General features: G+C 48.5%; 1 protein-coding gene across 1 annotated transcript; it reads left to right on the plus strand.

Moving 5' to 3' along the window:
* Positions 1 to 20,196: 20,196 nt before the first annotated feature.
* Positions 20,197 to 22,747, plus strand: HES1 (hes family bHLH transcription factor 1). The gene is made up of 4 exons (XM_081138957.1): positions 20,197 to 20,594; positions 20,734 to 20,829; positions 21,074 to 21,161; positions 21,826 to 22,747. The coding sequence occupies exons 1-4, from the start codon at positions 20,487 to 20,489 to the stop codon at positions 22,374 to 22,376; spliced, it is 843 nt and encodes a 280-aa protein (XP_080995083.1). The 5' UTR covers positions 20,197 to 20,486; the 3' UTR covers positions 22,377 to 22,747.
* The last annotated feature ends 564 nt before the right edge of the window (positions 22,748 to 23,311 follow it).

Below are 23,311 nucleotides of genomic sequence, written 5' to 3' on the forward strand. Positions count from 1 at the left end.
CCCAATTCTTCCACCTCTAACTTAAGGAAACCTGACTTGCTACTGGAGACCATTTTTCATTCTCTGTGTCTTCATGGCGATCTCTCTGAGACATTGATTGGGAAGTCAGCACCAGTGGTGAAAAGCATTTCCACACACACAGCCTCAGGGAGCCCGACGGGTTGCTTGCTAAAGCCCAAAGACTATCGTCTTCCTCAAACACGGGTGGATCAAAGACATCCCTCAGCAGGCACTCGGCTGCGGCTCCCAGGCCGGAGAAATGGCACCAAGATCTCTGCCGTGCAGGAAAGCCTTAGGCAGCCAGGTCAGACTTGGGGAAGGGCTGGAGGGCAAAGGTTTGCTCTTCTCCACACCTACAGCTGAGAAAAGCCTTGGGCTGGAAATCCAGGTTGGGAGGCTAACAGTGACTTGGAATTCAAACACAATAAGCTGCTCGTTCCTTTCCCATTCACATCTTCCCTGCATAAGGCTGGAAATAAAAAGACCCTCCCCCCTCCTCTGAGACTGCCCCAGGCTAAATCAAAACCTTAAGCTGCTGCCATTCACCTGTGCTGTAAGCACGGTGACAATGACCCGGTTGGGTGTTGAGGATAGTGTGGTGTAAGCGGGGCTGGTGATGAAAGAGTCGCTGACAGATAGTGCAAGCTGACACCATGAGAACAGCCTGGGCTACGAGGTCATGTGGTCTAACATGCAGGCCCTTCTGTTTTCTTCGCCTTGACATTCGATGCCCCGCCAGTTATTCAGTAACCAGAAATGAGGTGGGTCCTACAAAATTCCCGAATCTCCTTGGGGATGCAGGGGGAGGAGCTGTGCTTCCTTGATCAAGGGCACCCGGAGAAGCCAGATCTGGAAACCTACCCCCAGGAAGACAGGTCAAAGGAACAAACCCCGGCAAAGATACTCGGAGGCAAGTGGCATCATTTCTGAGGAGAGATGGACAGTGAGCCCGCATCCCGTCTGACTCAGACAAGCAGGCCCGCTCCTGGTGGGAGAGCGGAACTCACTCCCAGGCTGGGCGAGGGTGCAGACTCTCAGGTGCAAGGAAGCAGCCAATTCTCAGCAAATCGGCTTTAACAAGATGAGGGAGGGGATTCTTGTTTGTCGGGGGCAGGCTGTTTGCTTTTTGATTTGTTTATTTTACTCCCAATCTACGCCACCCACGTGACCCAACACACAAAGGTTTACGAGCTTTAAATAAATGAAATGTTTTGATGAGAGACTGTAATTAGTGCTTCAAAACAGTAAGTTCAAGCCAAACATATTTTCCTGTGAACATTTCATAGAAGTTAAAGGAAAAGGGGTTGTAGATTTTCCTTTTCGGCATAATATAGGGTATGGGGAGGATGTGTTTCCCAGGGCTGCCGTAACAGCACCACAAACTGGGTGGCTTAAAACAACAGAAATGTGTTGTCTCGCAGTTCTGGAGGCCAGAAGTCTGAAATCAAGGCATCAGTAGGATCATGCTCCAGCTGAAAGCTGTGGGGAGAATCCTTCCTTGATTCTTCTAGCTGCTGGTGTTTGCTGGAATCCTTAGTGCTCCTTGGCTTGTAGATCAATCACTCCAATCTCTGCCTCCATCACCACATGGTGAACTTCTCCCTCTGTGTCTCTTCTTTTAAGGACGTCAGTCATATTGGATTAAAAACCCACCCTACTCCAGTATGACTTCATCTTAAACAATTACATGGGCAAGGACCTTATTTCTAAATAAGGTTACATTATGAGGTACAAGAGTCTAGGACTTCAACATATTTTTTAGGGGACACAATTCAACCCATAACAGGTAACAACCCCCAACAGCTGTAATCAGCCCAGTTCATTAAAGGACATCACAGAGCCTACAGTGTTCACAGAGCTCCAGTCAGTCCTAGGAAGGCCTGTAGCTATGGATACATCTTGATTCCTCCCAAAGATGGAACTGAGCCATTCATTCACCAATTCTTTCAGCAAATATTTACTAAGCACCTATAAGTGTCCTACACCCACTGGCTGTGGGTGAGAGAAATAAAACAAGATCACAGTTACTGGTGAAGAACATTCGAAGTAAAACTGTGTTGTTTTGTAATTCTTTGTTCAGCTGTCTCCAGCCTATTCCACTTAAGTATGAGCAGTTTGAGGGCCAAGTAACCTGTCCCAGGCAGCCTTTGAAACAGGTCCCACATATTCATAATTATTTGTGGAATGGGCTGCAAGGAGCCTTTGGAAAAGGAAAAACAAGCATTCAAGTGGTTAAAGCTACAAGTTAGAGGAGAAAAAGTCCAAAAGCCAGGGAGGCACGGGGAAGAACCATAAGACTGTAAAGCCAGAGATAATTTTTGAGAGCATCTAGTTGGTGGTTTTCAAACTTAAACACAAAAACCAATGGAACTTTTTTAAAAACAAAATCATATGAGGACATGCAATGTGTGAACAGGCAAAAGCCAAATGGTTCTGGTAGAAGGGTGAGAGGGTTTGCAAGTGTCCCTCCTGCTCAGTACCATCTCCAGGCTCTGCCCACATTCCCTGGGGAGGAATCTCCTCCTGAGGCATTGGTTGAAAACCATTAGACTACTGATGGGGAAACTAGGGCCCAGAGAGGAGGCAATGACTGTCATCCTCAGGGACATGCACTGTGAATCTACGGCAGAGGCAGAGCTAAAACTCAGATCCTTCCCTGACTTCCACTCTAGAGCTTTCTACAATATCTCATGTTCTCAGGGTAAAGAGGACAGGGAGATGGATTTTCCATCCTCTGGTCTCCCTTTTCATCCAGACTCTCCTTTTCTGCAGGCTCCTTCTTGTCCCCACACTGCATTTCCTGGCAGGAACATATCCAGTGCCAGCCCTCTTTCCCTGGAGATAGGGGAAGGGACTCAGTGACATTCTGGCTCTCTTCCAGCCGGTGATGCCACAGCTGCAATTAGGCTTCCCAGCGCCACCACCCTGATGAAGCCTTCAAAACTCCCCAGGACTTGCCCCACTCCATCCCTCTCTGGAGGAGAAACATCAAATTGGAAGTGATTTCATCACAAGTTCGTTCTAAAACCGGCCTTTTCTGATCCAGATGTTTGACAAAGACAGAATAAGTTGGGGAGATGTATAGACTTCCACAAAATATTTCCAACTCAGTTTGGGACAGCTTAGAAGTCTATACCCAAAGAACACCCAATGCCCAGGTTTCTTTTTTGTTTGTTTAAAATATTACAGATGTCCCTTTTTCTCCCCAGTGACCCATTTCACCCCATCCTACCCCCGTCCCCAGTCCCTCTCCACACCATTGTCCGTGTCCTTGGGTTGTGCATATATACAGATAAATTCTTTGGTTAATCTCTCCCCCTCCACCCACCCACCCTCCTCCATCCTTCTGAGATTCGAGCCCAGGTTTCTGAGCTCAACCAGCTCAACCCTGGGAGAAACTTCCAAGGAGGCTAGGCCTTTTCATGAGGTGTCTTGTCCACAGTTGTGGTCAATTTGTCCTCCATCCATTGAAATTACTCCCCAAAAACTCACTGCAACCTTGAAGGACATTGGCTTCAGAGTCATTCTCTTGCCAGTCAGAGGAAGGACAGTAGTTTAGAGAGATCTCCAGAGAGTGGTGCTTCTAGGAGTAAAGACGGGCCTTGATGTGTATACTCAATACCTCTGTGTTCAAGTCCAGACTCTGCCACTTACTACCAGGTGACTCAGGATCAATCTCTTGATTACTCTTGAACCTGTCCCGCCCTGTAAACTGGGAGTTTACCCAACAGTCACTCAACAAACACTCACAGTGTGTGCTGTGAGTAGAGATGTGGTGAATGTTGCCCCTCCCTACTTCACAGGCTGGTGTGGGGATCAGACTGTTGAGAATCTGAAAGTCAATGATGATGATATTTAAATATTATTTCTACTCTAAGATCCTGACGGAGTGGAAGACATTTATTTCCTCAGCATGTCCTTAACTCCTCCAGACCTCATTCTCTAATTTTATGCCAAAACAATGTGATTAGATCTCATGCTTTTCATAACTTTCCATCACACCGCTCATTTTGAGGGCTGAGTTGGCATCTGAAAAACCATGATGCTTGCAAACAGGCATTCTTCAATTTTTCTTAATAAATTGGTCTTTGCCTTATTCATCCTGCATCCCCAGCAAAGCCAGGCACTTAGTAGGTGTTCAGTAAATATGTTGGGTGAGTGAATGAATGAATGAATGGGAAATCTTGCCTCCAAAGAGAATTAGTAAAATTAGAAAGAAGAAAGACAACTTTTCTGAGTTCATCTTATCAATTTCCATGTATATCAGCATTCTTTTTAATACTTTCCTGGCTACCGTGACTGACTCCACGTTGCACATTCCTTCCCTTTCTGGCCATGGCATGGAAACCCTCTGGTTTAGTGGACATTGTGTGTTGTCCAGCAGCCAGGCCCAACTTCAATCTCCTGACATCTTCCTGTTACACCAATTACACAAAAGGGAGTAGGCGATGCGTGTGTCCCCTGCCACCCTCATACTAACTGCCAGGGCCCACAGGAATATTTTCATCCAGCCTTTCTCCCCCCTTTCTTTTTTCTTTTAAGCTTCTTCTAGTGATAAAAGCTGAAGCAAATTGAAATTGGCAGCTCCGTGGTCTTCAAGCAATAGGAAAAGTACTAGAGATCATGTGAACCACACTTTTGAAAACTTAAAAAAAAAAATCTAATCTTGCCTCAATAAAAAACGACATCATGTCACTGTAGTCAGCAGGGGGAAAGGCTTGAGAGTTGCTGGCAGAGGCCCAGCAGAGTTCAGGGGTTCTGCTGGCTGCGCTGAATTCCCACGGGAAAGGTAGAGGGAGGGTGCTGCTTTTCAGGTGAGCCCAGGAGTGGGGTGGGGGAGGTAAAGCTCCCCCTGAAACCTCCCTGTAATCCCCTGCATTGCTGTAATCGCAGCTCAGGGGCTGGCTTCCTCCACCCCTTCTCCCACCGGCCTTTCTTCCTGATGTAGCTTTTGGCTGTGCTCCCCTGGCTGGCTGACTTTGAGGGAGAGACAACAGCCAACCTGGGAAATCTCAATGACAACAGATCTCCCTGTGAGGGCACAAACCCAGAGCCAAAGAAGGTGGTACCAACTGCCCAGTTCCACTGAGTGTGGTGTCTTTGCAAACTCACCCGTGTGGCCTGAGCCAAAGACAACAATAAAAATGGCAGGTTGGCTGTGCTCTAGGCAGCCCTTCTGCACGGGAGCTGCCTGGGCCCTGGGGAGTGCAGAGCCTGGGCTGGTCTTCACGGTGCCTCAGGTCACATGCAGTCGGTCGTTGCTGCCTACGACCAGTCACTGACGGTTCGTTAGCCATTCTCGCAAGAGTGACTGCCTCTTGGACACGGCTTGGGGGATGGGGCCACAGATGGAAGGGTTACTTTTGTGCTGCTTAAAAATGTTAACCATATGCATTTTGTGAAGTTAAATCAATCAGTAGTTAAAGAGACAAAAATTCATTAGTAAATGAACCTTCAGTGTTGCCTGCTTCTCCCTGTACCCCTCATCTGGTTTCTCAAACTGGGGTACACAGGACCACCAGGGATACAGAGTGGCCCAAAAAGAGAAAATCTGGAATTTCTATTTTACTTGAAAGGTTGGGTGGAGGGGGAGGCAAAAACATTATTTTTATATGAAAAGAAATATGAATATATGTGGTGCATAACGCAAAATGTACTTGGATGATTAAGAGGAAATATAATATATATTTTCATTCAACTATATGCCATATACCAACAAATCAACCACCATGCCAACGAAGCACTCAGTGATGGTCTGTTTTCAAGGGTCCCTGAGGCTGCAGGGGTGTCTGAAATCCTGTCTGTCTCCGGCGGCTGCACAGGTGAAGTAGAGCTTACATGGTGTCCCCAAACAAGAGGGACGTTGTTCCTAGAGGGGCCGGGTGTGGAAAAGCTGTGCCTTAAAGGATGGGGAGGATCTTGTTTGGCAGAGGAGGGACTGAAGACAGTGAGCAAATAGTGGTGGGTTGGCCTGAGCAGAAGGTTGGCCCTGGGGCAGAGAGAAATGTGGGGGGGGGGGGGGGGTACAGAGAGAATGAAGGTGGACCCAGACCATAGAAAGCTCCAATGAGGGGCTGCAGAGCTTAGACTCAAGGTGGCCCGCCAGTGCTTCTCAGTCTCGTTCCTGAAGCCCCACTTCTAGAGGGGAGAGGAAGGGTACACGCTCTGGGTGTTCAGGAGGTGCCCTAAAGCTGCTGGAGACCTTTCTTTTCTTTTCTTTTCTTTTCTTTTTGGAGACCTTTCTTAACAGCGTTAGTTCTACCTTCAAAACATATCCAAAATCCAATCGCCTCTTTGCTACCATTCTGGCCCAAGCCACTTTCATCTCTTACCTGGATGAATGACATAGCTTCCTAAGCAGTGTCTCCTTGCCTCTATCCTTGCCAACTGCAGAGCAACCAGTGATCTTTCAATAATATGAAGCACATCATGTGACCCCTTTGCTCAACATCTTGCAGTGGCTCCTGCCTTCCTCAGATCAATAGCCAGGTCATTAGAATGTCCCCAAACCTGTATCACCTGGCCCTGTCACTTATTTTTTAAATCCTCACCCAAGGATATTTTTTCCTTTTTTTTCTTTAGAGAGAGGGGGGAGGGGGGGAGAGAGAGAAACAGATGTGAGAGAGACACATTGACTGATTGCCTCCAGCATACATGGAGCCTGCAACTGGAATCAAAGCAGAGGCCCTTCAGTCCGAGCGCTCTACCCACTGAACCTAACAGGCAGGGCTGGCCCTGGTACTTTCTGCTTCATCACTCTCCCCCCCCTCCCCACTTTGCTCACTTTGCCCCAGTCACTCTGGCCTCCTGGCTTCCTTAGAGTACTTAGGCTAGACATTGTCCTGCCCCAGAGCCTTTGCACTTGCTGTTTCTTCTTGTGAGAAATTTTCCTGCCAGATATTCATATGCTGGCTCCGTCCTCTGCTTCAAGTCTTCTAAGGCCTTCCCTGAACATGCAATTTAAACCTATACCTCCTGGCACTTTCCTTCTCCCCTCCCTTACTTGATGTCTCTCTGAAGTGCTTGTCACCATTTAATATACTACCTAATCCACTTATTTATTTTGCTTGTCTATCTCTTCATCTAAAATTTAGGCTACAATAGTATGGATTCTTTTTCATTTCTGTTTTATCACAATGAAACATCATGCACCTCTTCCTTAAGAAGAGTTGCAATTTATAAAGGTAGAAAGAATGAGGGAAATAAAACATCACTTTTAGATTACCACAATATTCATTGCCACAGGCGAGATCCTTCGATAGATTCTAATTTAGTAGGCAGACGGGTAAGCAGAAACAGCACAGCTTTGAAATACCCCTCCCCCAAAATGTTTAAGAAATACAAACAGAAAAGTTGTAACTTCATAGTAGGCAATCCTAGAGAAGCCCTCTTAACCTTCTGATCATGGTTAACAGCAGTGAAACACAACAATGCCAGGTAACCCCTGACCTGCTACCCTGGGAAGGGTGCACCACCTCTGGGTGCTCTTCCCAGTAACGCAGCTCCTCGATATCACACGAGAGAACATCAGACAGACCCCAGTGGAGGACATTCTATGAAACAACTGACTAGTACTCTTGAAAGTGTCATGAAAGACCAGGAAAGATAGTGGAACTGTCACCGAGGGAAGCAGATGAAGGAGAGAAAACAACTAACTACACTGTGGAATCCTGGATGGGGTCCTGGAATAGAAAGAAAAAACAATACATTCATAGGAAAAATGGTAAAATCTGAATTAAGTCTGTAGTTTATACTATTGCAGCAAGATTGCTTCCTTGGTTTTGATGATCACTCCATATAAGATGGTAACCTAGGGGAAGCTGGTTAAAGGGTATAAGTAAGCTCTATGTACTGTTTTTGCAACTTTCCTGTAAGTCTAAAATTATCTCAGAATAAAAAGAACGCATTTAAGTAATTGGGGCAAATTTGGTAGTCTTTTTTCACTGAGCTCTAGGCTTTGGGGAAGAAAAAAGGGGAAATAAGTCTAGGAGTTATTGAAAGTGGAATTGTGGAAGAAGGGTCCATATAGTTCAAACAACAAGCCAGTTGTCATCTCTTGACTCCTCCTTCCCCATCGCTGTCCAGTCAAGGCCTGGCTCCAACTGAAGTTAAAGCCAGGCTCCAGCTTCCCCTCTGGATTACTGCCCGAGCCTTCCCCTACTCAGTGAAAACAGAAGAGCGAGGCTCAGGGAAAGGTGCCCCTGGAGACCCATAAAGAGACTCCCTTGCAAACGATGGACATGGAGTGACCAGACAGGTCAGAAGAAAATGAATGCACATGCTATGGAAACCAAGTGGGAAAGTTTCTTCAAACCTATCAGCAAGTGAAAGGGAAAAAAAATCTACAAAACCCCAAAGCCCCAGTCTTGGGCATTGTACACAATCATTCTTTGAGAGAAAGCAGTGGGCCCTACACAGGGTGTCAAAGACTGAGATCCCATGTTATCTCCAGTTTTTACTCAAAGAATTCAACACATTTGGGTGTTTTTTTCATCTCCCCCTTTCATTTATTGTCTCAGGGTAAACACTTGTGATTCATAAATGCCTTGCGAGTGAATCAGTGTTCTCCTGTTCAAACCAGCAGAGGCCACATCAAACAATAGTCCACAAGGTATTATTAATCATTAAATAGGCACATATAAGAACACTCAGGCAAGGGAGCCATTTTTTTTTTTTTTGTATTTTTTTTTTTAAGGGCATTAACAAAGACCAAACCTTGACTTTGACCCATTCAGAAAAAAATTTTTCTGTTGTTTTGTTTCCTATTAAAGATTTGGTCAAATTCAAGGCCAAAAGGGCAAATATTTTATGTGGGAAAATGCTCCTTCCTTTGGGGTCCTTCTCCAACTATTGGCCTGGGTTTCAAATGTTAGCACTTGCTTTTTGCACGTTCACATGCCTGAGAAAAATAATGTGCTCGGCCATAGTAGGTAGGTGCAAGAGTCCCTGGTAGCATTGCTTTGTGGTAGCCACAACCTGGGTACAAACTGGCAGGGGAGGAAGCTCAGAGCACCCCTGCTCTATCAAAGAAGAAACCAAGTCATGTCAAACATACCTTGAGCACAACCATCCAACCATCAGGGGGCCTCCCCCTGACCCTGCTTTCTCCTATATACTCTAGGTTCAAAACTGGGGCTCTGCCCTCTGTGGAAGGCAGATCAATGGCATCACCTTCCACAGATGTAGAAGTGCTAAAACGTTAGTGCTGAGGAATAATATTTCTTCTTAGGAAGCATCTCTGACAAAAAGATAACAGAATAGACAGATGAACAATCTAGCATATGCCGTCATAGGCCCATAGAAGTAGGATGGTCACATGTCCCACCCAGTTGATGACAGTTGTCCTGACATAATTGTTAACATTACTACCACTTTACACTCTCAAAAGTGTCCCAGTTTGTAACATAAATTATATGCTCATCTATAAGAACCTGCTGGAGCAGGAAAGGTCTCAGACATTCATCTTCCCCACTAATCTTTAGCTCATATATATGCGACTGGGGTCCAGGGAGGGCCTGCGCCAGGTTACTTTTTTGGATTGTGTCCCTCTGCAGCTGCCCCTTTCCTTCCTGTGGGGAGGAGAGGAGAGTGGCCCACACATCTTGCTGATGCCTCTGCCTCCACCCAGAACTCTCTTTTCCGTTGGCCTGAGGCTCATTTCAATCATCAAGGCAGGGCTACATGAAGCTTTGTATCAGCCACAGACAAAATAGCAGGCACAGTGCTAGGGTGGTAGAGACTCCCTTCCCTGGAAAAGGAAAAGAAGCCAGGTCTTTCTTTAGGTTTCTCCTGCTCCCACAGCCTGAGATTCATAAGACTGGCTGAAGCTCCTGCTCTGGCAAATAAATACTCATGAACCAATTTACCACAGTGGTTGTCCATCATTTCTTTGAGAATAGTAACATCTTGTGACTTTTTTTAGATAAATGAGGGTACCTATGTTACACGTCAGAGATACATATATAACAATGATAAAAGCAGCCGAAAACCTATATTGTATTTACAATATGCCAGGCATTGTTCTAAGTACATTATATATATTTGTCCTCATAACAAACCTATAGGGTAAGTCATATGAATGTCTCCCCATTTAACCAGTAAGTAAACTGAGATACAGAATGCTTAGGTCACATAGCTAGAAAGCGAACAAGCTGGAACATGAATCAGGGCAGTCTGGCTCCAGAGTCTTTGCCTTTTAGCCACCCTGCTATAGTTTTTTCTAAACATATGTAGAGATATGCATTCAACATTCCTATAAGAAATGATCACCAGGTCAGTCAAATCTCAGCTGTAAAACACTTGAAGTTCACAGAGGAAGGTGCTATTTAAATATAAGAGGCCATTTCACCTCAACTTTATAGCCCCCTTTATCAATATCACTCAGCATCGTAAAACAACAGGTGTGGTGGGTGCTCTATAAAAACAGGTGGTTTTGTGTGCTGCATTTACACTTATTGAACCCAGTGGGTCTGGGCATGACTACTATGTACTTCTTGATTATGTAGAATCTTCTTTGAGGGGTGGACATAAAGAGAGTGACGGCAGAAAAAGAGGTAAGCAGAGGTCCTCCTCAAGAGGATCTGCCTTCTTCAGTGCCCACCGGACTCTCCTTTCCCAGGTGTCCTCCTTTTCAGTTTCTTTCCCAGCTTTCCAGAAGGACAAGTAATCTCTCACTGGTCTTTTTTCTCTTTGCATCTGCTGCCCAGTAGTGGAACCTGCCTTCTTAAATCTTACTTATTAACTATACATAGATATGGCAGACCGTGATTACAGTAGAATTATTTGGGAGCTCAGTATCTCACTTCTTCCCACGAACCTTACCCTGGGAATTGCTTTGTACTTTCGTATTGCCATGTGGTGGTGTGTCTTTAATAACCATCAATAAAGATAGGCCTGGGAAAACACGGACAGCCACAGGCTCCTCTAAATTCACCTGATTGCAACAGAGCAGAGCTGTCTGCAAGGGTATCCTGGCTGCCCAGAGGTAGTCACCAGGAGGGGTCAAAGGTAACCCAACCTTCTGATTCAGCAGCTGAAGAAAATGGGAAAATATGTTGACCCTCTGAGGGTTCCATTAAATTGCCAATAAAATATACTTCTTTAAGACAAAGTTCATTTATGTAATTATTCTTCAAATTTTTGAAAGTAATTCAAGTTAAGTTCAGGTCATTTGAAATTGAATGGTTTTAACCCCTGACTATATTTTCTGACTACCATCAACACAGGTTCACTGGATACCAAGAAAATAAGCTGAGACTCCTCCCTTTTGTCTGGATGACAAGTACTTCTAGACACCCAGTCTAGTTCTGTCCCAGGTGCCAGACTTTGAGGGCAGGTGAGGAAGGTGTGAGGGTTGAGTAGCCACCCAGGACAATGATTTCAACTACTTGAACGTGATTATTGGGCACTCCGTGACTGTGGGAGCCCAGCGAGATGAGGCCACAGCTGGATATGTATGTGATACACGCACAGCTTGGCAACCTCCTCGGAAAGCCAGTAATGCTCTGGGCTTTTATCAGGAGCCTTCCGCGGCACAGGTAAGCGGGCCACCCACCAGCATGTCACAACATCCCCTCCCTTGCTCCTCTGGCGTTTCAGTCAAGGCTGGCCATGGAAGCCTGGCCGTGCAAAGGGAGAGGTTCTTTTCTCTTCCTCATATAATGTCTCACCCCAAGCAGTCCCCTAACCTTTTCCAGTCCATGGGATTTTATGTTATGTCCATAGCAACACAGACAGCATAGAACAAAACTAACTAGTGAGGAGAAGTGATGTGGGTTCCTGAGTTCTACAAGTGCCCTCAGCCACAAACCTAGTCTCCCTTCCCAAGGTCTTTCCAGGAAACCTCTTAGAAGGCACTGGATGCTGAACTAAGCAGCTCCAGCCTCAGCCCAGGAGAGACTATGGTCATCACCTTTCCTTGTCTTTTCCAGAACCTGCTCAATCATCTTCTCGCTCAGTGAGATTTCTTCCCCTTACTTTCCCCCTCTCTGTCCCCCAGCTTCTCACCATGTGGAAGGACCTTTCTTTCCTCTTTGCTCCAAAGATGCATCCTCTGGAATACTAATATTCTATACCAAATTGTCCCCTCTGTTCCAGTTTCCGGAAATCTTATTCTTGCCTGTGGCTGAGAAAGAAAATACGGTTTTCTCCTGGCCTCTGAACTCCCTGTCCTGCCTTATCTGTCAAAAGGCACTATTTTCCAGAAAGTTCATCTGTTATATACTCTGTGCCCCCAGCAGGCCAGGGCCCAGCCGAATGTCTCCTGCACTGACCACTGGAATCCTCTCTCTCCCTCCCTGTCCTTTCACCAAAGTCCCACTAGATCATAAGGCTATATATAATGACAAAATGCTGTAATATTTAAAAAGTGCCTTGTCAGTGGTCAAGTACTACAAGGTGGGGAAACAGATACCTCCAACTCTGCGGAAGAGATCTGAAGGTCCCAACGATGCTAGAACCCACCAGTCTTATACTGCAGTTGTGACAGCTGCCTGGAACATCTCTCATCCCCTAAGCCTGATATACACACGGAAAATACAGGAGTGGGCAAAAGTAGGTTAAATTACCAGCCATCATTACCTAAACGATAAGTCATAAGTAAGGACACAAAATAATAATAATAAAAATAATACAAAAAATAATACAATAATTAATAAATAAATAATACAAGAATAAACTTTCGCATACTCACGTCTGCAAATCTATTTTTGCCCACCCTTGTATACACTTCACATGCAGATACCATTTATCAGCCACTTGGAAAATCCCTTCTATTTCCCCCCCTTTGCCTCTGCTAAATGCGAAGTCAATCTGCAGCTTAATGTGATCGTGCTCCAATGCCTTCACTATTTACTAGCATGGTCCTAACAAAAACCTAGTATTGATGGAATACAGATTCAGGGGCTAGAAAGGTTCTCTTCCCAAATCTTCCTTTTAGAGCACAAACAAAGGAAACAGGTTGGCCATTATAAGAAAGAAGGGATGACATGTGGCTTGGCTTGGTTTGGATGATTGAGAGGCAGGCTGACTGTCCTGTGTGGGCTCTGTCAGTGGCTTCCTATCTCCTGGAACTCAGAAATCAAGACCCCTTCTTTTCCAGAGGTTATAGGGTGATGAGCAAATCTAAGAGAGAAGCACAACGCAGCAAGCCCGGAATTAACCATGCCCTGTGCTGGGCACATTGTGTCACACCACCCAAATCACCCACCAGCACGTAGCTCAACCAAAAAACCTGTCGCTGGTGGTAATGTTACTCCCTTGCTGTAAATGATATTTCAAAATGTTCTCATATAGAGGTATAGTGGGGTGGTTTTCTGGACTGGTGGGCAGGGAACTGGAGCCTATTCTGGCTTTGCTACACCCTCTTTGGGGAGGCTTCTTGACCTTGGGCAAGTCATTTCTTCCTGGGCTCAATTTTCCAATGTATTCAATGAGTGGTCAATTCAGCTACCTTTTAGGTCCCTTCCCCTGCCTCCCTTCTCCCCTCTCCTCTGAGAAAGAGCGCAAGGATAATAATAATGGTGATTTAAATTAAAATGTTATATACATTCGTCCCATATTACTTTCAGGCCCTAAGTTTTACCTAAATGGTTTCCCTGGCTGAGTTTGTTTTTGTTTGTGATTTTTTGAGAAATTTTATCGGATATCACCATTTGAGCAACTATCAGCAAGCCAAACAAATGCATGTCCTGGGGTGAAAGGGGCTAGGTTTTGCCCTACCTTCTTGAGCCTTCCAGAGACCCCCACAGGCAGCAGCCAGAGTATAGTTCTGAGCCTTTTACACACAAGGGTACAAGTCAGATGCCTCGGATCACTCCTGTATCCCCAGCTTTCAAGCTTGCCTCACTGCAGTGCTGCTCAGAGGGTAAAAGGTTAGCCAAAAGCACATTTAGAGCCTTCCCACAACGCTGCTGTGGCCAGGCCAAATGTGGGAGTTAAGGGCGCCCTGCCCCCACCCCATTGGGAAAGGCTTTCTTGGCAACCACCCTCTTTCAGAGCCCATTAGAAAGTGCACATTCCCTTGGTCTCACTGGCTGTAGTCAAGTTTTCCAAGAGGAGGTGGGGGTGGCGGAAAGCACTACAGGCTGCTGTTAGCTAATGTTGAAAGCTTCTGTCTTCCCTCTCCACCCCCAGTGAGCAGTCCGAGGTCCCAGCTTGGCCAGGAACCAACTGGGCAGTTTTATTCAGAAGTAGCAAGTAGCAACTTATTTTTATCAAAGGTGGAATGCAGAGCTGCAGTTGTTTGTAATGCCTCTGCATGGCAACCAAGACTCTTGCTCCAAGCTCTAGGGAGCCCTCCTCTCTCCCTAGACACTTAGCTTTCTTGCCTATCCCTTTGCCATCCAACAATTGGGTGCAGAGCAGCTCCAGTGCTTCAGAATTAAGAGAGAAAAAAAAATTTTGAAAATTCAAAGTGTCTTTATTAAGGTATCTTTTCCAATCCAGGCTTTGGTGGTGATCGCAGCTCTATAAACCCCACCCTAAACTGACCCAGGACCACAGTACCGTGGGGTGATGGAAAGAGCTCCTAGCTGGCTTCTTGGCCCCACTCTGGCTACGGTGCTGTGGACCCTTAGGCCAGTCTCTTGCCCTCTCTGAAGCTGAGTACCCACTAGTAAGTGGAGAATGCCTGGCTCAGTTCCCTCAATCTTTTGGGGTCACAAAATGCTTTGAAATTCTGGTGAAAGCTATGGACCCCCTCAGGAAAAAAAAAATAACACATCCGTTCACTCTTTCCAAAAGTATTCATGGAGAACAGTTTTGAATTCCATTTCATGGGCTTTATAGGCTCTCTGGGAGTTCATCCATGAACCTTAAGGTAAGAAGTCCGGGTTATGAATTCTGCTGTGAGGAGTATATATGGACTCTTGTCTAGAAGAACCATAATAATGCTTCTAGTAAAGGACCATAAAACTACCAGTCAGGCGGGTGCCAGAAAACAAAGGCAGTGAGGCAGTCATTATGAAGGTGATCTCGGGCTTCCCGCCCCTTCCTGGTGCCCCCACCCAAGCACGCACGCAGGCAAACAAGCGTGCACTGCCCGCTGGAATGTGCTGTTTCTGGGCACTGGGACTGCAGGGAGCCGGCTGCAGCCCTGGAGAGACGACAAACATCTCCTCTATCCTGGACTTTATTTTTCTCACGGTCTCTGAAAGGGCTGTGATCAGGTGATATGTGTGGGACTGCTCCCGGTACAGGTGCGGAGCAGGTACCGAGGGGAGGAGAAGATCCGCCCCGTGTGTACTTACTCAAGGCTCTTTCAATAGCTCTCCCAGGATAGCTCTTGGCAGGGCAGCGACCACGTCCCTGGCAGGCTGCAGGGAATCTGAGTGTGAGAAAGTCAGTCAAGCGGAGGAAAGGGGGGAAAAAAAAAGCTTCAAGTCCTCAGGCAAAATACCTTTTTTCTTCTTCTCGCGCTCTCTCTCCTTTTTGTAGCTTTAAACCAAACCCACAAACCATTCAGATACCTCAGGACAAAGGGGAGTCTTACTACATGTAGATGCATTATTTGTTTTACGGTTTAAAGCAAACAGGTGAAGCAATAAGAGAGAGAATCACCCTTCCTGGGGGCAGAAAAGGGGAAGGAGAAAACACAGCAGCCTCTGGTTGTACTTACTGGGCATGATACAGTAGCAAAGACGCCTTGTGTGTTGCTGGTCTCACAGTGGGATCAAAGACCTGACCGCTGATGAACAGGGTTCAATTTTTTCTTTGCTTTGGGACAGAAAGGAGGATGACTGAAAAATAAAGGCTGTTTCTCGATCTAAGAGGAGCCTTCCAAATCCAAAAGTCTTTTCTTGAGTTTAGGAGCTTAGCTCTGCATTTGAGAAGGGGTGGAGAGAGTGTCAATTTGGTGCTATTTTCACTACCCAGGAAAAGGATACTGAAAAATAGTCTCTGGGCACATTGGCAAAGGAGTTTTCTTCTTAAATGGTTAGGGTGGAGGGCCAGCAACTTCCTGGGTTGGATTTTATCTTTGTTTGTTTGGCCCAGACACAAATTCATGGCAAATTTTTGGTTACTTAACTGACCCCTCTATCTAAAAATGTGTGTGTGTGTGTGTGTGTGTGTAAGAGAGAAAGAGATAGAGTTAGTTGTTCATTCTACCAGTCTAAGTACTCCTAAAGTAACCATAAACGAGTTGCTGATTAACTATTTGACTGAAGAGGCTGCTATAGGCACTGCAGTGAGACCCTAACTTGACTATATTCTCCATGCACCTTCAGGGTGCCAAACCCTGAGGAGATGGAAGTTAGACCCAAAATAAAAGGCTCTTAGGCTAGAAGGGACAGGAATGGCATACCCAGCTAGTTAATTAGGGCCCAAGAGCAGACAGCAGTCAGTGTCATAGCAGAGCTTACTGGAGGAAGTCACTGACTCTCATAGACTTGGGGGGAACCTGGAAAAGGTTAACGTGCTTCCCTGGGAAGAGTTTAGCTCCTTGGAAGAATCTGGGTCAGAGTATTTAGGCAGTTTAAAAAGTCAGATGCTGAGCAGAAACATTTTGAGAAGCTTACAAAGTCTGCATGGCAGAAAGGAGGGTAACTTCATAGGCTCATTACCTTTCACCAAGACGATTTCAAACACACAGGAAAACTCCACTGTTTTCAAAAGCAACAGACAATTTTCTGTCATCATCACTTTTCCATCTCTTTAAAATAACAAAGAAAAGTCCTATCCCATTGGCCCAGGTTGCAGGTCAACAAAGGAGGCATTGTTCATCATTTCTTCAGAACATGATAGGGCACAGCCTGCTCTACAGTGTCTTAAGAAAATACACACACGCACAAAATCCCAGAGAGTAGCCCGAGGGGCAAGAGTGAGTAAATCAAGCCTGCAATGAGCTAAGATTTGGCTGCAGACTTGAGGGCTGTCCTGGAAGGTGGAAATGAGGCTTGGAAGGTAAGTATGGTCAAAATCACAATGATTCCTTAGACTCCAGGTCACAGGGGTATAATGCATTAAAAGGTAGGGAGATTTCTGCTGAACTTGGATCATTGGACAGTGTGCAGTCAATGCCCAGATGAGCTCATTCTGGGCAGGTGCTTCTGGGAGAGTATCAGCCTACACCTGTCACTTAGGAACCTCCCTTGCTGGTTTGAACCTCCTGTCTGGGCTCTCTGCCTTTAAACCCTACAACCCACTCTCCACACTTTTGCCAGAGCCAGCTTTCCATAGGAGAACTCTAATGTCCCTTCTCTGTTCAAGTGCATTTTATAGCTCTCCATAGTCAAAAGAGAAGTCTGGAGTCCTTTAGCAAAATATCTAAGGGTCTTGTACCATCCCTTCATGCCTCCTCCTTCAGTCCTTTCTCATACTCCTGCCAGTCACACACCCTGGGCTCCAAATCATGCTCCCTGAATGAAGACCTCAAGTTCCACAGTCTATGCCTTTAATGCCATGGGTACTTCCATTCTCCCCAGCCTCATGACTCATCACATTTCCAATGCTCCAAATCCTTATTTTTTAAGATACAAAGCACAGGCCACTTCCTCCAGGAAGTTTTCCAGGATACCCCAACTTATGAGTAATTTAATCATCCTAAACCTCCTCAGCATTTTACTTCTATTTAGACACATAACTGTCTCTATTGAGCCTAGGACATACCAAGGAATATGCTGGAAATAGGCGTTAGCTGCACTTACGAGTAAAGCATTCTCTAGTCTGTGAGCTCCCTGAGGGCAATACCTATTTTATTCATCCCTGGATCCCCCAAGCACACCAATACTGTTGCCATACATGTGTGCTTTAGTGTTTCTTTTAGGTTCTTCTGATCTCTCCGGCCATCATAGAAGCCCTAAGAGAAAGGAATAGTAGAGGAATGGCTGGTCATCAATCAGGGTGTCTGCCTCCAGAGTAGACTGGAAACTCCTTGCAGGCTGCCACTGTGTCTCTCAACGTGGTAATCCCGGGGATTAACACAGCGTCTGGCACAGAGCGGCGTTCCGTAATGAAAGAAAGAGAGGGGCTTGCACGAGGTCACCCGGAGTCAGTAATCGCTGAATCTCACCCGGGACGAGATCTGGTGAAATCATTTACAACATTATCTCAGTGGGGAGCTCGGAGGAAGGAAGGAATGAAGTGTCTGAGAAATGTGTGCCAGGCCTTCAGCGGCCTCCAAGCCTGGGGAAGGGAGGGGGGAAGAGGGGGGCCACATCAAACGAGACGCCCGGGCTGCCGGGAGCGGCCGGAACAGCGCGCCGAGCTGCAGGGCGGCGGGAAGCGCGGAGGGGTGGAGGCGCGGGGTGGACGACCCGGGCAGGCGGGCGGGGGAGGGAGGCAGGGAGGGAGGCGGCGGCGGCGGCCGGCCGGGGTAGTGCGCGTCGCCCGCCCTGCGCGGCAAATCCCCCAGGGAGGCCGCCGCCAGAGCCCTGGCGCTCCAGGCCCGGCGCCCGCCACGTGGCACCCGGCGGCGGCGGCGGCGGCTCCTCCCGGCGCGCGGCCGGGCCAGCCGACAGCACGCAGCCGCCCGCGCCGCCCGCCTCTTCCCGGCCGCCCGCCGGCGGCCTCCCGGGCGCAGTGAGGGGGAGCTGCTCGGCAGCCCTGGACCCCGGGAAGAGGCGGGCGGCGCGAAGCCGCTTTAACCGCAGTCGCCGAACGGAGGCAGGAGGCTGACCCGGCCGCTTCCTAAGTGCGGTCAGGCATCTCGTGACCGCGGCGGGCGCCCGGGGCCCTGCGGGGGAGGGAAGGAGGGCCGGCCGGGGCCGGCAGCAAACAAGAGGGCCCTCACCCCTCCCCCGGGTTGTTGCTAAAGAGGCGCTTTCGCCCGAGTTAAAACCCCAAGCCTGAAATCAGGGGTGGAGTGGGGGCTGGAATAATTCCCCACCCTCCACCCCGCGGCGTGCGCTCCCCGCCCGGAAGGGCTGACCTTGGCCCGGGGGGAGGCCGGGGAGGGGGGCTAAAAGCGCCGAGGCTCGCCTCCCAGCCCGCCGCCCCCTCGGATTCCCGGCCCGGCGGGGGCCGGAGGAGGGGGCCCCGGACACACACACACACCCACACGCAGCGCGCGCCAATGAGCCCGGGCCAGGGGCAGGGGGCGGAGTTTTCCCAGGCTTTAGCACAGCAGCTGCTATTTACCTTCTTGGCTTCTCTCGGGGACCAGGAACCAGCCCCCGCGCTCCGCCGCCAGCCGCCGCCCCCCGCCTCCTTGCCCCCGGGGCGCGCGCACACACACTCACACACGCACGCACACACACATCCTCCCGGCCCGGCCGCGGCCGCGGCGGCAATAAAACATCCTGGCACGTGCTCCGGCTCCAGGCGCGCCCTCGCCGGCCGGCTGATGTCAAACTGCAGCTCGGCTGGTGTAGCTCTTAAAGGGCCCGCGCGCGCCGGGCGCCGAGGCTGCGCCGGCCGCCCGCGGGACAGGGAGGGGAGAGGCTGCCGCGCGACCCGCCGCCTCTACGTGCCGCAGAACCGAGAGCCTGCGGCTGGAAAGGAAAAGGGGGGCGAGGGCGCACTCGGGTCCCTTATCGTGGCCATCAGAGTCCTTCTTGTTCATCTTTCGTTTGAAATTGTATTTCCTTTCTGCTCAGTTGGAAATTGTTCTGTTTCCTGGGGGAGCGCGGGGTCCAAGCCCCAACTCCCGTCTTCGGGCGGAGATCAGAAACCACCTTGCTCTGAACAACCTGCAAATGTGTGGTGGAAGGCATTTTTTCCCTTTTCTGCACGCAAAAAAGAATTTTTTTGTCCTTTTTCTGCGAGATGGACTTTCACCCCCTCCTCGCCCCCAATGTATAGTCTGAGCGGGAAATTACTTAGATGTTTCGGTAACTCACACCCTTGCACACGCTCCCCCTTTTCTTCTAACCACTGCAAGTATAATCTTGTATCCCTGTCCTTCTAAACATTTTAAAAATATTTTTCAAATGAACTTCGCGTCAAAGCAGCCCTGTTACACATTTGAAAGGAAATGAAGAGCAAAGACCCTACCCCCCAGCGAAAGAAACGACTAGAGTAAAACCAATGCGGAAAAAAATCCTGCCTAAAGCAAAGCCCAGCAGGGATAGTACCAAAGGGTTAAAATCCTTTTGATTGACGTTGTAGCCTCCGGTGCCCCGGGCTCAGGCGTGCGCCATTGGCCGCCAGGCCTTGTGCCTGGCGGCCAATGGGGGGGCGCGGTCCACGAGCGGTGCCGCGTGTCTCCTCCTCCCATTGGCTGAAAGTTACTGTGGGAAAGAAAGTTTGGGAAGTTTCACACGAGCCGTTCGCGTGCAGTCCCAGATATATATAGAGGCCGCCAGGGCCTGGGGATCACACAGGATCGGGAGCTGGTGCTGATAACAGCGGAATCCCCTATCTACCTCTCTCCTTGGTCCTGGAATAGCGCTACGGATCACCAAGCAGCCATAAGATATTATAATAAACCCTCAGCACTTGCTCAGTTTTGTGAAAGTCTCGAGCAAAAGGGACATAAAACAATTTTTTGTGTGTGTGTGGACTCCAAAAATAAAATTCTCTAGGGATTTAAAAAAAACTACAGAAAAATGCCAGCTGATATAATGGAGAAAAATTCCTCGTCCCCGGTGGCTGCTACACCAGCCAGTGTCAACACAACACCGGATAAACCAAAGACAGCATCTGAACATAGAAAGGTAAGGGCAGTACCTGTATCTCTCTGCAGCCCCAAGAAATTAAGCTGGGGTTGGGGGGGGGAGGGTCTTTTATCCCTTAAAAACCCCTGGGTGAAATGGCAGATCCCACGGGAACTCAGGACTCTTTATTTCTTTACAGTCATCAAAGCCTATCATGGAGAAAAGACGAAGAGCAAGAATAAATGAAAGTCTGAGCCAGCTGAAAACACTGATTTTGGATGCTCTTAAGAAAGATGTAAGTGGGTAATGCCGCCTCTTTTTTTTAATTTAAAAAATGAAATACTGTGTCTCAGGTCCTAACTAAGAATGAAATCCTCTCACCGGCGAATCTCCCCCGCCAGCACTGCGTTCTCTGAGGCTGGAGGGCCGGTCCCCTTTCGTGGGGGGTTGAGGAGGTCGGCGCGGTGGGAGGGACCCCCAGCACTCCGAGGCCGCTGGCGGGGGTCTCACTTGCCTTCCTTGCCTCCTCTCCTGTGCAGAGCTCGCGGCATTCCAAACTGGAGAAAGCAGACATTCTGGAAATGACAGTGAAGCACCTCCGGAACCTGCAGCGGGCACAGATGACGGGTAAGGGCGGCTTGCCGCGGCCCCCTCTGCGGGCGTCCCTCGCACCGGGCGGTGATTTCTTCCAGACTTCCGCCCGTGGTTGTGAGAGGCATTCAGCTACATTTTACTGCCTTGGCTCACTCTTACGTTCCCACGGTCTGGGGCTTATTTATAGCCACAACTCCAAGTTGTTACTGTTCCGGAAAGGGAGGGAGAGTGGTTGCAGCGGCGCGGGCGGCGGGCGGCTTGGCAGTGGGGAAAGCGGGTGGGGGCGAAAGGACTTAGAACTGTGGCGGTTTGGGTAGCGTAGAGCCTGGAGGTCTTCTGGTTTAGCAGTCCCTCCTCCCCCATTATAGTGGGGGAAATGAGGTTTGGATGGCGGGGAAGGGCATTACCCAAGGTCACATCGCACGCGCTGAGTGTGTGGGGGGGATGGGGGGGAGTAGATCGAAGGCCGAGATCGGTTTAAATCGAACGACTGAGAATGGAGAGGAGTGTCTTGGCTTTAGTCGCCAAGCTAATGTGGAGAGGTGGATGGTTTCACTAACCCCCCCACCCCCGAGCCGGAGGCAGTTCTGCGGGCCCAGTGGTCAGGAAGGCGCGCCGCGGGGACCTCCCAGGGCGTAGGCGGTGGCCTCCGGGCCAGGGCCTTTCGGTGACCCGTCCGTCTCCTTCTTGCCTGCAGCCGCACTAAGCACAGACCCGAGCGTGCTGGGGAAGTACCGCGCGGGTTTCAGCGAGTGCATGAACGAGGTGACCCGCTTCCTGTCCACGTGCGAGGGCGTTAACACCGAGGTGCGCACCCGGCTGCTCGGCCACCTGGCCAACTGCATGACCCAGATCAACGCCATGACCTACCCTGGGCAGCCGCACCCAGTCTTGCAGGCGCCGCCCCCGCCCCCGCCGGGACCCGGCGGGCCGCAGCACGCGCCTTTCGCGCCGCCGCCGCCGCTCGTACCCATCCCCGGGGGCGCGGCGCCCCCTCCCGGCGGCGCTCCCTGCAAGCTGGGCAGCCCTGCTGGCGAGGCGGCGAAGGTGTTCGGCGGCTTCCAGGTGGTGCCGGCTCCCGACGGCCAGTTCGCCTTCCTCATCCCCAACGGAGCCTTCGCTCACAGCGGCCCGGTCATCCCAGTTTACACCAGCAACAGCGGGACCTCCGTGGGACCGAACGCAGTGTCGCCTTCCAGCGGCCCTTCGCTCACGGCCGACTCGATGTGGAGGCCCTGGCGGAACTAAGGGGCTTAGGCCACCCCTCCCCCTAATCTCCTCAACCTCTCTTCCCTCGGGACACTAAACAGGAACTTGGACGCTGGCAGAGAAGAGGACTTTCGTGATTAAGTGGTTACTTTGTTTTTTTAATTTCTAAAAAGTTACTTTTTTTGTAGAGAGCTGTATTAAGTGACTGACCATGCACTATATTTGTATATATTTTATATGTTCATATTGGATTGCGCCTTTGTATTATAAAAGTTCAGATGACATTTCGTTTTTTACACGAGATTTCTTTTTTATGTGATGCCAAAGATGTTTGAAAATGCTCTTAAAATATCTTCCTTTTGGGAAGTTTATTTGAGAAAATATAATAAAAGAAAAAGTGAAGGCTTTTATGTCTTAGAACTGATTATTTCAGAATATGTAAAAAAAAATAAAGGCACTTGGCAAAATTTGAATTACATGTAATCTGAGAATTCAGGAATTGGTTCTTTTATTATTCAAAGAACATTTTAAAAAATCCATCAAACTTTTCACCATGAACTATATTCCATTTAATTTGCAAGAACCCATCTGATATGGCTTCTCTGATCAATTTGTGGTAAATCTCTTAAAGGATTTCAAACATTTAGTTAATAGTTGGGTAGGTCATACAGTGTACTAGCTCCTTCTGAGGAAGGTTGAAGGGGACTGAGTTCATGAAGTTAATGGATCTAGTACCATTGCCCAGGTTACATTAAGGGAGGCTCCTGCAGCACTACTCCCCTGGGGTAGCTCACCAACATCCAGAGTAAAAACACTCTTAACCCATGCAACTTCCAACCTTCAAGTGTTGGGGTCTTCCTTTAATTAGTCAGTCCTTAGGTTCAGCTAGACATTCCCTTGTACCAAGCATCCAAAAGTTTGAAATGCCTCTCTGCACCCTCTTCAAGCAAGCTGAGAAGGTCAACAGATTCCTT

This window comes from Miniopterus schreibersii (assembly GCF_964146895.1).
Source record: "Miniopterus schreibersii genome assembly, chromosome: 5".
NCBI lineage: Eukaryota > Metazoa > Chordata > Mammalia > Chiroptera > Miniopteridae > Miniopterus > Miniopterus schreibersii.

Bases quoted from the DNA above. Each gene is read 5' to 3' on its own strand.
- HES1 (XM_081138957.1), top strand. From the start codon at position 20,487: ATGCCAGCTGATATAATGGAGAAAAATTCCTCGTCCCCGGTGGCTGCT. The intron at 20,830-21,073 runs GTAAGTGGGTAA...TCTCCTGTGCAG, and splicing joins TGGATGCTCTTAAGAAAGAT to AGCTCGCGGCATTCCAAACT. The intron at 21,162-21,825 runs GTAAGGGCGGCT...TCTTGCCTGCAG, and splicing joins GCAGCGGGCACAGATGACGG to CCGCACTAAGCACAGACCCG.